Source organism: Drosophila navojoa, chromosome 2, assembly GCF_054131105.1.
Source record: "Drosophila navojoa isolate 15081-1374.11 chromosome 2, UAZ_NAV_1.0, whole genome shotgun sequence".
NCBI lineage: Eukaryota > Metazoa > Arthropoda > Insecta > Diptera > Drosophilidae > Drosophila > Drosophila navojoa.
In genome coordinates this window covers 2,192,823-2,207,016 of record NC_142890.1, presented here as the reverse complement: position 1 = coordinate 2,207,016, position 14,194 = coordinate 2,192,823, and the positions used below count along the sequence as shown (strand labels likewise).

General features: G+C 40.4%; 3 protein-coding genes across 3 annotated transcripts; 2 read left to right on the top strand and 1 right to left on the bottom strand.

Moving 5' to 3' along the window:
- Nucleotides 1-8,217: 8,217 nt before the first annotated feature.
- Nucleotides 8,218-9,542, bottom strand: RpS3 (ribosomal protein S3). Its single transcript, XM_018112064.3, has 2 exons — nucleotides 9,362-9,542; nucleotides 8,218-9,082 (listed from the first exon to the last, which is right to left on the bottom strand). Exons 1-2 carry the CDS (start codon nucleotides 9,395-9,397, stop codon nucleotides 8,378-8,380), a joined length of 741 nt encoding a protein of 246 aa, XP_017967553.1. The 5' UTR covers nucleotides 9,398-9,542; the 3' UTR covers nucleotides 8,218-8,377.
- A 189-nt stretch (nucleotides 9,543-9,731) lies between these two features.
- Kaz (E3 ubiquitin-protein transferase Katazuke) lies at nucleotides 9,732-11,531 on the top strand. The gene has a single exon (XM_018112057.3). It carries the CDS (start codon nucleotides 9,909-9,911, stop codon nucleotides 11,085-11,087), a length of 1,179 nt encoding a protein of 392 aa, XP_017967546.1. The 5' UTR covers nucleotides 9,732-9,908; the 3' UTR covers nucleotides 11,088-11,531.
- A 196-nt stretch (nucleotides 11,532-11,727) lies between these two features.
- On the top strand, nucleotides 11,728-14,172 carry RabX4 (RAS oncogene family member RabX4). Its single transcript, XM_018112065.3, has 4 exons — nucleotides 11,728-12,078; nucleotides 12,222-12,514; nucleotides 13,331-13,444; nucleotides 13,508-14,172. The coding sequence occupies exons 1-4, from the start codon at nucleotides 11,955-11,957 to the stop codon at nucleotides 13,616-13,618; spliced, it is 642 nt and encodes a 213-aa protein (XP_017967554.1). The 5' UTR covers nucleotides 11,728-11,954; the 3' UTR covers nucleotides 13,619-14,172.
- Nucleotides 14,173-14,194: the final 22 nt, after the last annotated feature.

Below are 14,194 nucleotides of genomic sequence, written 5' to 3'. Positions count from 1 at the left end.
ACGGCAGCGGCCAAAGCTCGAGCTACCACATCATTAGCTTTTTGCCAAACAAATATGGTCATTGTCTTCGTGTGTGTGTGTGTGTGTGTGTGTGTGTGTGTGTGTGTGTGTGTTTGTGTATCATAGATATTGCCACATATTGCATGCGATTTTGTTACGATTTTCAAACATTTAACATTTGTTTTAGTCAAGCCTGCATGTTTGCCCAGCCCGGAGGCCCCGCTGGCTTGCCTCTCCTTGCCTTGGGTCGCCTTGGGCTGCCTTGCTTGGCTGTTGATAATTTGTAAGCAGCAACTTTGTTGCTGTCGCCGTTGCCAATGTTGCCTGCTTGTTGCTGTCCAACTTGCCAATGTGGCCAATATGTATAACTTAATCAATGTGCCAAGTGCCGCATGCAACAGCTCAGGCTCAGGCGCTAATAGGCTGATTATTAGTGTCATCCTCCTCATCAGCTATTATTCATCTTAATATAAAAGACTAGAGAATAAATTATATTAAATTGCATTAAAAATTTATTTTTAATTTCTTTTATTTATTTATATTGTACATTTTTAATATTAGAGCTTAACGTATAATTATATACAATCAAATTATAAATTTCTTTTTTAATTTATTTTATTTATTTATGTTGTTAATTTTAAATATTAGAGCTTAACGTATAAATTATATACAATTAAATTATAAATTCATTTTCAATTTATTTTATTTATTTATGTTGTACATTTTTAATATTAGAGCTTAAAGTATAAATAATATAAAATTAAATTATAAGTTCATTTCAATTTATTTTATTTATTAATTTTTTACATGTTTAATAGAATAGATTAAAGTATAAACTATAACAAAATAAATTATAATTTAATTTATATATTTTGTAATAAAGCAGATTAAAGTACATGTATTTTTATTATTTGTTTATTGTGTTACTTTGCCTTTAATTAAAAATTATCTGAAGCCTGGGTAATACAACAACCTGTTTAAAAAAATTCCAAATTTCTGGTGAATGGCCAATGCTATGAATTCATGGCCTGATCCAACATTGAACTCATAGTAAAATATATAAGCCTAATCATAAAAACATACTTTTTTAATCCTTGGCCAATATTTCATTCAAAATTTATATTAACCGAAGAATAATCGCTTCAGCTCATAGCTCTAAAGACGAGCCAGAAATCTCTAAATAACCTCAAAAATTTATACAATTGTCAAAATGCGAAAATAAAATAAACTGACATAATAAAATTATGTATATATTTTTTTATACTATGACAAAATTTAGCTTTAAGAAAAAATTAATAATGTAATATCTTAATTTTAGCTTAAGAATTATTTATTTTTCATAGCTTTTATTTTTTTTTTTTTTTTACAAATAATAGATGAAAATTTGAATTATTAATAATTGATTTTTTATTATATTTATATTTATATTTTTTACAAATAATAGTTGAAATTTTGAATTAATAATAATTGATTTTTTATTATTATAATATTTTAATATTTTGATCTTAAAGCTTGACTTATTCCCGCCGATTATTTCAAGTGTAGACTTCACTTTAGCTGGTGTAATCAACGAGTCAGCTTTATTTTTTGCTGGCCAAATTGGATGGATTTCTGCGCAAGTGATCAGCAGTGATCAGTTGTGATCGGTGATCAGGTTGCCCACCCGGCAAATGGCAAACAGCGGAACGGGCCCCAGAGCCAAAGCGAATATCATTGTCAAATGCGCTTTTAATTGATGTAGACAGCGCCCGTACATATTGGACAGCCGAGCTGGACACTCGAGCTCGAGTTGGAGCTGGAGTTGGAGCTGAAGCTGAAGCTGAAGCTGGAGCTCAATTGGCTCGAGCACAGCTGACAGGCGCACATTAGCAATAAAATATCTAATTGGCCTCTCTTAAGCAACAACAATAAAAGCAACAACAATAACAAGTCAAGTCAAGAAATGAAAATTTTCATAAGACGTTTTTGAGTTTTTTTTGTTTTGCTTGAAGATTTGCTTTGAGTTTGTGTGTGTGTGTGTGTGTGTTACAGTTTATGGGCCGTGACTTATGCCGGCTAGCATTAAATTTATAACATTTTTAATGAGTAATTTACACAAAATTGCATTAATTTGACAAACACATGCCACGGCGACAACTCATGGCAAATTTCTGACATTTCCTTGATTTATATATCAATTCGAATCGAGTCGAATCGAGGCAAGTCGAGTCGAGTCGAGAAAAAGGAGCGTAAACGATCTTGACAATTAATCCAATTATTTATGATTTTATATACATACATACATACATATATACATATATATATATATACATAGATATATTTTAATTATCTCTTTGCTATTAATTTGAATTTAATTTCCAAATGCCGCCGCCAATTCCTCCGGCACTCTCTTGGCAACATGAGCGCCAAAGTGTTGCCAATTAAGCGGCGCATGCAATGTGCGCGTGCATTGCGTGGCAATGTTGCAACGATTTCCATATGCGAGCCGCGGCGTATCGAAAACGGACGCAGATCAAACGACGCCCCGGACTCGGATTGAGATGATGATTTAATGTCACAGCAGCTCGTTGACCATAAATGCAGCGTTTAAATTAATATGTACGTACGTCACCTAATGAAGCCAGCTGGCTGGGGGCTGTGGGGCGAGCTACGTGCGGCGAGCCGGGGAGGGGTGAGCGGCCAGCAGACGTGATCAACGCGCTGCGACGGTATTTTTGGAATTTTTACAACACCAACGGTGCCTCGACAGGCAGCGGCCGGATTGTTCCAGTGCTACACACTTGCCATTTTCCATTAGCAATAAAAGAAACAACAACAACAACAACAGCAACGACGACGACGACGAAAGAGACATTACGAGCCGAAGACGAAAAGAAATGTTTGCAAAAGTAGTGCGAATGCGAGTAGCTTTAAATTATGGTAAAACACCTAGCCATGATTTATAGTTGTTGTAAATAAAGAAATTAAAATGCATTTATGGGCAACAAACGGGCAGTCAAGTGGCTGTTGGCCGGGCAGGCCTCGAGGCAGCCATAAAGGCAGCTTCTATTTAAATGGAAAAACTAAAACTAATTGCCAAAATGCTGATAAGATTAGTTTTGGTAACACCCCCACTACACTAAGTGTGCGAGTGTGTGTGTGTGTGTGTGTGTGTGTGTGTGCAGGCAAAGAGTCCTTAATTAAAATTTTGTTGCATGCTAGCTGCAAAATGTTGCCAATATTAATGTGGCTCTGTAATTGGTTTCTCAAGACCAAGTCACGTTAAGTCTATTACAAGAAATGCATTTTGAGCGGGTGACGCGACGATTGCATAACACCACTTACTGTTACTGTTGTTGTTGTTGCTGGCGCTGCTGTTATTGTTGTTGCTGCTGTTGAGTTTGACAAGCAGGTTTAAGCAGTGCAGCCTGCCAAGCAGTCGAATCGAAAAGAAAAGCCGCCATTTTGATTTCCAGCTGTGTTGCTATAAATTAACACTAAAAGCTCATCGTAACCGAGTCGTCCCATGTCCAGGGGGCATGCGACAAATTTATGCACACACACACACACACACACATAGTCGCTCACACACACGTTTGCATAGGCAAGTGCAACGGTAATTGGTTTTCTGCATCTGCAACATTTAAGCCAAACGAACTAACGACTGAACATCGCATCGTTGCGCACTTGTTGGCCATTTGGCTTCATCCGAATTTGGTTAGCCAGAGCCAGCTAAATGTTTAGAACAAGCTCGTTAAACGTTTTCAAATTCCACTGCGCTATAAATTCTGACCAAAATGTTGCTAATGATGTGTTATGAAAGGCACTCATAAATCGTTTGATTCCATTGCAACACTTTGCCAAAGGGGGCAGACCCACCAATTAATTTATCGAACACATCTTGTGGCATTTGCTTGCAGCTAGTTTTAGTTGATAAAGTTGTTCTATACGTGGACGAAACTTAAGTGTGGAAGTAAATAAATGTGTTTTACTCAAATTAATATTTCAATCTCCTCTGGTAAAACTTTGGAAATTCCGCTTTTACTTTCCTTTTATTTTCTCTCTCTCTCTCTCTCTCTTTCTCCCTCTTCCCCTCTTTCTCTCTCTCTCTTCTACTTACCCAAACTTTTCTCTCATTGTTTTTTGTCTTTAAAATAACTTTCGTCACTGTCCCTCTTCATCACTCCCTCCCTCTCCCTGTCTCATCATGTGTTTCCATTTAAATTTCAACTATTGTGGGTGGCAGCCAATCGTAATGCTCGCTACTACATCAGGTCCTAGCCATAAGTGACTTTTAGCCCAGGCACGCTACGATCACACACGCGAATATCTCACATGCGGCACATGGAGCGAGCGCCTCAGTTGTTGCAACTTTGGCTGTCCGGCGACTCGTGTGGGTTCATCGCATGGTCGCGCGTGCCCGGCCAGAAGCTAACAATTATATTGGCCGACCCCGGTGATCCGCTGCAGCTACAACTGCCAGCGCCTGGGTGAATGGCGCCGGGCAACAGTCAACGGGCTGAGACTTTCAAATGGAAAGCATCCATATATGGTTTTCCACCTGGCGGCATCTGGGATTAAGCAGTCAAGAACTTAGTTTATTCATAGAGCATGACACCTGCTAAAGCCACTTATTTATTATTGATAAGCCAAAAACTGGTTGATCTTTCCCACGGTGAGTTGCCAATGGCATCAGCTGCGCCGCAGCATCGACGGCTAAGCTAGGAATTGCATGTGTGCAGAATAGTGGAAGATCGGGTGTCAAAAGTAAAGCCTAGCCCAAAGCACACTGAAACCAGTTAATAATAATGCCTTATTCAAATCGTAACACTACAGACATATCTATATATGTAGATGATATAAATATACGAGAGTAGGCTGAAAAGTTTGGGTGATCAAATATAAAAGAAGAAGAGAAGATAGACAAGGTCTGGAGATATATTATATATAGGCGAGGAGAGTTTGAAAAATATAAAGCAATAAATGAATAAATATAATATATAAGTAGAATGAATTTAAAAATATCATACTGTTTCCTACTTTATTTTCAAGCATGTATTATGATTATATACTATAAATGACATTGAACAACAATCAATTTCGTATAGCTCGATTTGTTCTGTCATCCCAGAAACGCTCTATCGGTATTTATAGGCCGTATTTAATAAGGGTTGCGCTGGTCATCATATTTTCATCCTACATGGCTTTAGACACAGATCCGTTTGAAAAACTGAGCCTACACTTTGAGAAAAATATTTTACATAAGTATCGAAAGCTTATAAAAATCGATAACGATAGCAGTTATACTCTTCTTAAGTTGTTCTAGAGATATTGAAATATTTAAGCTAAAAAAATATACATATATTTGAAAAGATATACATACATATGTATTTATAACACAATTTATATCTCATATTCACATTAAGATCGCAAACTTTTCAAGCGCACCTCGTGCCATAGTGTAACAGGTAAGGACTAGCGAGCGCAATGCGTCAGCTGTGCGAATCACGAGAAATCGGCAAATGTTGCTCATGTTGCCAAGCTGAAGGCAATCTATGGCAATTGCGCGGGCAGTTGTTGCAAACAATCATGACTTGGCCCAGCCAGCCCAGTGCTCAACTGCTCCAGCATCATCAACGAGAGCAGCGGCAGCAGCAGCACCATCTGATGATGATGATAAATGTGTCGTTTGCTCTGTGGCAGTTCACATGAAAAACACATTACGCGCCAACGTTTCTTAATGTACAATAATGATGGAAAAATCATGACACAGGCCTCACTCAATAATGTTGATAAATCAAAGCAAATAAATCTGTGCTCAATAGATATATGCTATACATATATGTATATGTATAGCTGAGAGCCAACAGGAACCACATTGACAGCCATATAAAGCGATTTGATGACTTCTATTCCGATAGGGCATACGCCGTTCGGCACGATTTGGTTGCCTGTTTTTGTATTTCTGTTGACATGGCCAGAACCGCAAAAGTTATGAACCTGAGCTGATCCGCTAGAAGCAGCAGTCCCATATGCCACATGCATGTGCCACGTAACTAAAAGAAATATAGACACATGCTTGTGCATATATGTGAAACAGCAACAAAAACATTGTTTAGCAACATGTTGCCAGCCGCCGCCGACACAGCAGACTTGTTGACGGCAGCTTTTGTCTTGGCTGGCGATTATACCTGTCGCATATGATAAAGCGGGTAGATAGACTATGCTAACAAATATATGTATATGAATTGAAAAGGCAAAATTCAAAATTTCTATTTAGATATTTCAGCTTTCTATTTAACTTTATAGCAAATCATTTCTATATTCTAAAAAAAATGCTAGCTCTGCTAACAGCACAGTCAGGCAACATAACATATTTCTGTTAAAACTAACAGAAGAACATTAAAGAGCTTATATTCTGTAAACCGCACGGTAAACTCTGTTAATTTTAGTTTGTACGTTTCCAAGTAATTTTGCTTTCAATTTTAGTTCTTAGTTGTAATATTTTTGGTATGCCAAGCACCATACAACGTTATATAAATATTCCGCAATTACTTTTTTAACTTATATTTTGGCACTCTGAATCAGGGTCCTCTAGGGTATTTGTTAGCCGAGCAATAAATGGAAGATAGCTAGCCTAATGTATGTTGTTATTGTTGTCGTTGCTCCCCTTGCTGTTTAAACCATTAAAATATATAGTTAGTGTTATTGCTGTCAATATGAGCTTGGCAGTGGATTGCAGAGGGAAGAAAAACAGCAACAGCAACAACAACACATGTCAGCGAGCCTGTTAGGCTAGTTAATAATGTTGCTGCTGCTGCTGCTGCCTGATGCTTTGTTGCTGATGATGATATGGATGTAAGTAAGCATAATCACGATCTAATTTATTTACAAATTTTTGTGTTGAAATCAAACGTTCGAAGTCGTGTTTAAAAGGTTCTTTATGATTTATGCGAGCGTTGAAAAGCCAAAATGTGTATGAGTATGTGTGTGTGTGTGCCAAAAGCTTCTCACAGTCTGGGATCAATTGATGGACATTGTGGCAGCACAGCCATCCTCGTGGTTGCTGTGATGTGCAATTGGCATCCCAACTACACAAAGTCTGGATAGTTTGGTTTGTTTTCTTCTTCTTCTTCTCATTCAATTGATGGGCATTGTGCGCGAATGGCAGGCTAATCCTAATGTATCCAGGTTCTATTCAGCAATTGCTGTGAAACGTTAATTTAGATTTATGGCTTAAATCGCAACTAGCTTGATGTGTTGTGCAACAGGCAGGCAGCCAGGCAGCCTAGCAGCCAGGTAGGTAGGTAGGTTGGCCGTGCGAATGCTTCAACAGACGCAAATGGGCAGCTATTGCATGTGGCACATTTGTCATGCGGCAGATCGTGTGCTCCAGCTGCTGCCGCTGGATGCTGCCTGATGGGTTTGCGACTACAAGAGAAGTCGCTGCGGCCAGGAAACACGAAATAAATGTTATTTACTGACTGGCAATAGACACACACGTTGATACCCTTACCATAAAAAAATCATGAAAACTTCAAGGTTGATATAAGCATTGTTAAAGGCTTAAGCTATTTTGCAATCTCTTCACTCTTATAGGCATGCATTAAAAAATTTATATACATACTTACATTTACATTTAGGTGAGCAGAGCGATGTACCCATCTCACTTACGCGCCCTAGGCTTATGGCTCTCAGGATTCAATCTCAATAAAAGCTAGAGAGACTAGCAAATACGAATACGAATTAGAGGTGAGTTTTTTGATAAAGTTATCTCTAGTTGTTCCATCTCTATGTGCACTGCCTGCTATACTCGCATCTCTATGTGTTAGAGCAGCCAGCAAATGTGTTGATTAATTTGTTGATGTTGTTGATTGCAAGGCGGCGGCAAATGTTGCATTTGCTGCAACTGCATGTCATGTCACAGCCAAATAAACATATCAACATGATAAATATGCGACCCATAAGCGACATCACTTATCGGACAGTGTCCGGGCTACACGCAAAGCGAAGGACAAGCGCATAAATCAGTTGCGTTCCTCTTTTTTAATCGCTGATTTCCGCTTCGCTGGAAATGAAAACAGAGCCAGAAACTGGTTTGCCATTTTCGAATGGGCACGAGCGGCCGAGCAGAAGTAGAAGCAAGCAGAACTATATGGGACGGACGGCCCTCGCACACTGCTCAAAACTGTGGCACAGTTGTCGTTGTTATTGTTATTGTTGTTTACATTTTAAATGTTTACTAAATATTATATTTTTTATTAAAATACACACATTTCAATTAGCTTGGTTTTTGTTGTTGTTTTTTTCTGGTTGTATTTATCGCAAACTCTACACACTTGTTGCTCTGTTTGTTGTTGCTGTTGCTGTTGCTCTTGTTAAACAGTAAAACTTAATTTTACAAAACCTTAGCCTCGGAGAGATCATCCAAAGGCTTAGTGGGTGGCGGAATCTTGTATTCCGTCTCTGGGGTCTCGTAGATCTTCTCCTCCTTGGGCTCAACGACAGACACATTGTCGGGCAGTGGCTTCTTGGGTCCAATCTTGTTCTTGGGATCGTAGGGCAACATGATCTTAACCTTGATGCCAAGCACGCCCTGGCGCAGCAGAACGTGACGTGTGGCAGTCTCGACATAGTCGTTGCATGGATCACCGGAGTGGATCATGAGTCCATCGACGAACTTCATCGACTTGGCACGCTGACCACGCAGCTTGCCAGAGACAACAACTTCACAGCCCTTGGCGCCGGACTCCATGATGAAGCGCAGCACACCATAGCAGGCGCGACGCACAGCCAGACCTCCGGTCAGCTTGTAGCGCAGAGACTCAGCCTGAGCGATGGCGCAGAGACCGCGAGTGGCTACCTTCTCAGCGTACAGTTCGATGCGGCCGGTTTCGAAATTGAAACGCTTCTGAACCATGGCGGTGAGCTCACGAATGCGACGGCCCTTCTCGCCCAGCACTTGTTGGGTCTTGGTGGCCATGATGATGATCTCAGTGCGGGATGGGGTCACACGCACCTCAACACCGGAGTAACCATCCTCGGCGAGCTCACGAGTCAAGAACTCGTTCAACTCAGCCTTGAAGATACCGTCGGAGACGAACTAAAATAAATTCAAAATTGCAAATTGTTAGCCGAGCACACACAACTTCAAAGAAACAAATATTATCATTGCTGGCCACTGTTGTTGTTTCACGCTAGTGTCATGCTGAACGGGGGCTCCACGCCTGCCACTGACGCCCGCGATTTGAGGTTAACTTTGGTTTGGTTTTGTTTTTTACGGCTCCCGCGTAGATTCCTCACATAACTTTATGCACCCAACATGTGCGCAGAGCCAGTGCACTTTTCTTTTTGTATTGCAATGCAATTTTCGTTTAATTACCTTACGTTTCTTTGAAATGTTTAGGTTCATGTTCATTTCATACGACTCGCACGGAACGTGGTCAAAAAGAAAGAAAGAAGGCGCCCTGCTTTACCGATAACATGGCCGTCGTACGAACTGCTTTGCCAGCTGTAGGGTTGCAAATTGAGTGCAGCGATTCTCATGTCAACTTATCGATGTATTAGTCTACTTAATTGTTTTTATTTTTATGTTTAGCACCATTCTATCTTCCCTTAGCAATAAAAATTAATGCTCTTTAATTTAGATTTTTTCACAAAAGCGTAATTAGCTCATTATTTTGAACAGCTGAGCTCCGTCAGTCGATAGTCATAAATCAGCACTGATGTTTCTGCCAGCTGTTCAAATGGGCATACACAAAACTATCGACAACTCCCCAGCTAATGCACCTACAATCGATGCATATATATATTGACTTATCAATAATTGCATCGATAATTTTACAGCTGTAGAACAAAGCAGCAACCAATTGCGTCTCATAATTGAAAACGAAAATAAATAACAAGTTCTGCAGAACCCCATCAGCAATATGTCGGAAATAAAGGCGTTAGAGCACGCCACACTCAAAGTGCCGTACGAAATATTAAACAAACGCTTTCGATCTGCTCAAAAGATTATCGACCGTGAAGTTGACCAAGTAATGAATGTTTCGCGACAAGTGGAAAAGGCCTTGGACGCTGAGCAACCGCCCATATTGTCAGATGTGGCCAAGTTAATGGGCAATGTTGCCCAAAAACTCCAAGTGCTTAAACGTAAAGCTGACGAGAGCATCAATGACGAATTGAGCGTCACGCAGATATGCAAACGCAAGCTCCATCATCTCAAGGGCATCATGCCTCGCTGCAGTGGAGACATGTTTCCAGGAACTGTCGATCAGTGGAAACGCATACGTATCGATCGCCTGGTTATCGAACACCTGTTGCGCATGGGCTACTACCAGACAGCCGAGGAGCTGGCGACACGCACTGAAGTGCGTCATTTAACAAACGTGGATATATTCCAAACATCGCGTGAAGTGGAGGAGGATCTAGCAAATCATAGCACGACTAAATGTGTGCTCTGGTGCATTGACAACAAGTCAAAGCTACGGAAAATCAACTCCACTATTGAATTTAGCTTGCGTGTGCAGGAGTTCGTTGAGCTTGTGCGTCAGAATCAGCGCTTGGAAGCAGTCAAGCATTCGCGTCGCTATTTTCCAGCCTACGAGAAGACCCAGTTGACTGAGATTTGTCATGTCATGGCGCTGTTGGCCTATCCGAGCGACTCGGAAATGGAGCACTGCAAGAAGTACATGGATCCCAAGCGCTGGGAACAGCTCGTGCTGGACTTCCGTCACGAGAACTACCGCCTGTTCCAGCTGTCCAATACATCAGTCTTCTCGGCAGCCATACAGGCCGGTCTCTCGGCGTTGAAGACGCCCCAATGCTACTCTCAGACCTGCCGCAATCTCAATTGTCCCGTCTGCCAGGACGATTTCCACCAGATTGCGCTCAAGTTGCCATACTCTCACTGCGTGCAGAGTCGTCTCATTTGTCGCGTCACCGGCTTGCCCCTGAACGAGCACAACCAGCCGATGATGCTGCCCAACGGACAGATCTACGGCCGGCTCGCTTTGCCGAAGATAACCAAAGACGATGGCACCGTCACCTGCCCGGTGACGAAAGTTAAGTTTACAAAACCTAAGATCGACAAGGTATTTATCATGTAAGGCGAACGAGGCAGTCTAAAGAGTGTCAGACTTTGTTAAACTTTAACCCCCTATATATATATACATATACTATCATTATCATTAAGCCAGAATCGACTATATATATATTTTGTATAACTATATTTCTATTATGTATGTATCTGAAGTGGCGCCCAAAGTGTTTCCAACAACTGCGCATTTGAATTTCGATTACGATTAGTTAGTTCTTTCTTCATCTTCAACCAGATTTGATTCTCGTCGCTGCGCCGTCGCAGCTCTATTGATTTTTCCGGCAGCGCAGTCAACAGCAGCAGCGGCAGAAGCAGAGATAGAGGCAGAGGCCGTATGTCGATGTTGATTCATGCTGTGCGGAGCGAACGAGCAGCGTTATTTAATTTCTTCCTAAGTGAAAACTATTCAAATATATCAATATAAATAAAGAAAAATTCATATAAATAAGCAAAAGTTGAAGCGTTTCCAATTCTTTCGGGTCTCCCATTTCATTTGCACCTAAATACGAGAGTGAATTGTTATTGTTGTTGTTGTTGTTTTTGTTTTCATGATTGTGATTGTACCAGCTCAGCTGCGAAAATGCATAGGAAACTGTGAAAATTGACAAATGCAAATAATTAATTCAACAGCAGCAGAAGCACCAGCATCTATGTAGGTAAACAGCTGCGTTTGCTCCACAAACAACAACAACAACAAACAGATACATAAACAGTAAACTAGATACGACGTTCAACCCCCACGGCCAAACCCACCACCGCCATTTCCACCTCAACTCATACCACCACTACCACTACTTTTAATAAAAAGGCAACAACAACAGCAACAGCGGCTCATCTGTAACTGTAACTGTAAGCCCGCTCGCAAGCATTTCGCAATATGGCTTTGGACTTTGTGGCCACCTACAAGGTGTTGGTGCTCGGTGACTCCAACGTGGGCAAGACGTGCATCGTGCACAGGTATTGCGATGAGAAGTACTACGACACATACATCTCCACAATCGGTGAGTGTTGCCATAGATGTATACACACGCACACACACACACACACACACACAGTTGCACACACACACACACTCTTTTGTCTGGCTTCAATGACAACAACAGCAACAACAATGCAAAACATCCTTTATCTCCTCTGGCCTCAGGCATTGACTTCAAACAGAAACTCATCAATCTGGACGGTGTGCCCATAAAGCTCCAAATCTGGGACACAGCCGGACAGGAGCGCTTTCGCACATTAACCACGGCCTACTATCGCGGCGCCATGGGCATTCTGCTGATGTACGATGTCACCAACCTGGAGAGCTACAACAATTTGTCCTACTGGTTGCGCAACATACAGGAGAACGCCTCGCCAGACGTGGTCAAGGTGCTCGCTGGCAACAAATGCGAATGCTCAACGACACAGCGCATGGTGGACAAGGACAGAGGCGAAAAGGTAAGCGAGAGGGTGGACAAGTGTGTGATGGCATGAGAGAGGGAATATATTGGATGTATTATTAGATAAATAATAGACATAGAAGAATAGTCAAGAGCCAATGCCACTTGCCAATCAGATATGCCTAATTAAGGAAAAGTTTGTATATATAAATCCGATTCAATTGTGGGGGCTTATGGGACTTAGAGTGAAGTGAGGGTAAGATGTACATATATAGGTATTTCAAAGAAAACACAAATCACAAATCAATCAGAACTATGGCTAAATCGGAAGAATGAGTACGAATAGCAACGAACTTTTTAGTCCGATTATCATGGTTTATGATATGGTATACATATATTATAGGAATGTGCAGCATAAGCAGTCAGGTATAAATTTCAATAAACAAGATACATATGCGTGTAGGATGTGTTAAGAAAGCAATAGAATGTCTTAGAAAGAGTGGATATATATTACCATGTACGTATATTGATAGTATCATATACATATCTACTGTGTGGATATCATGCCTTCTTAGGAAAACAGTGAAGGGATAAAAAACCTGACATATTAGAGCTTTTATACGTACATATGATGGATATAGATATGTGTATATGTTCATAAGAACTTAAGAGTTGTGAATTATAGATATGCATATATAAGATAATTAAATACCACTTGATTGGAAGTAACACTAAACTATCTCATATATAATTTATCTATAATTCATTAATAATGATCTTGTATTCATCTCTTTCTATCCCTTACCCATCTGCTTATTTATAGTCAGCTCTCCTTAATATTCCCCACTAACTAATTCGATTCTTGCCTTTGCAGATTGCCGAAAACTTTGATATGCCATTTTTCGAGGTCTCTTGCAAATCGAACATCAACATTGAGGATGCATTTCTATCGCTGGCTCGCAAGATACGCGAACAGCGCGAGAGACGGGTAAGTGGCCGAATATCCCAAACTTGAAACCGAACTAATTAATGCATGCTGTAATCCTTGCAGGGCGACAATTTCGACAATGATGACAAACAGGACAAGAAGTCGCCCGGCTCGAATGGGCTGGGCACCTTCAGTCTGGGCAGCTTGTCGGGCGAGAATCGCTGCACCTGCTAAACTCCCTTTCGGAACGCTGGGACACCCAGAGCCGCTGCAGCCTGTTGTCCAGCAGTTGTCCACAACACATAGCCACTGTACAGCGCCAGCAGCAGCAACCATTCGTGTAGCCAAGTTTGTGCAAGTTATTAACAATAACGCTAAAAGTTATAAACAATTCAAGTAAAATTCATTTGAAATGCATGAGGAGAGTCGAATCGAGTCGAGTCGCAGCCTATGTAAAACGTACAGATTGTGCATTTTTTAAGATAGTCCAAGAATAGCATAATAATTATATTAATAATAATGATTTTTAGCATATTCGTGCAAGTACATCAACACATTTTTACATTAACTAACTCGTGTACTCGTTAAGCTAAATAAGTCTAAATATATACATAAATATATGTATTGTATAAATCTATGCGAATACAAAATCTGAATGTAAGCCTGTAACGATTCGTTACAACTTTTAAAGTGAAACACAAAACTTAGTGAGGTCTCTATGTGGGCCGGTTTTGCTTGGATCTGATCAATTATACATGCATAATACAAAAAAAAAAAAAAAAAAACAATCTCGATTGCTCAATTTTTGAT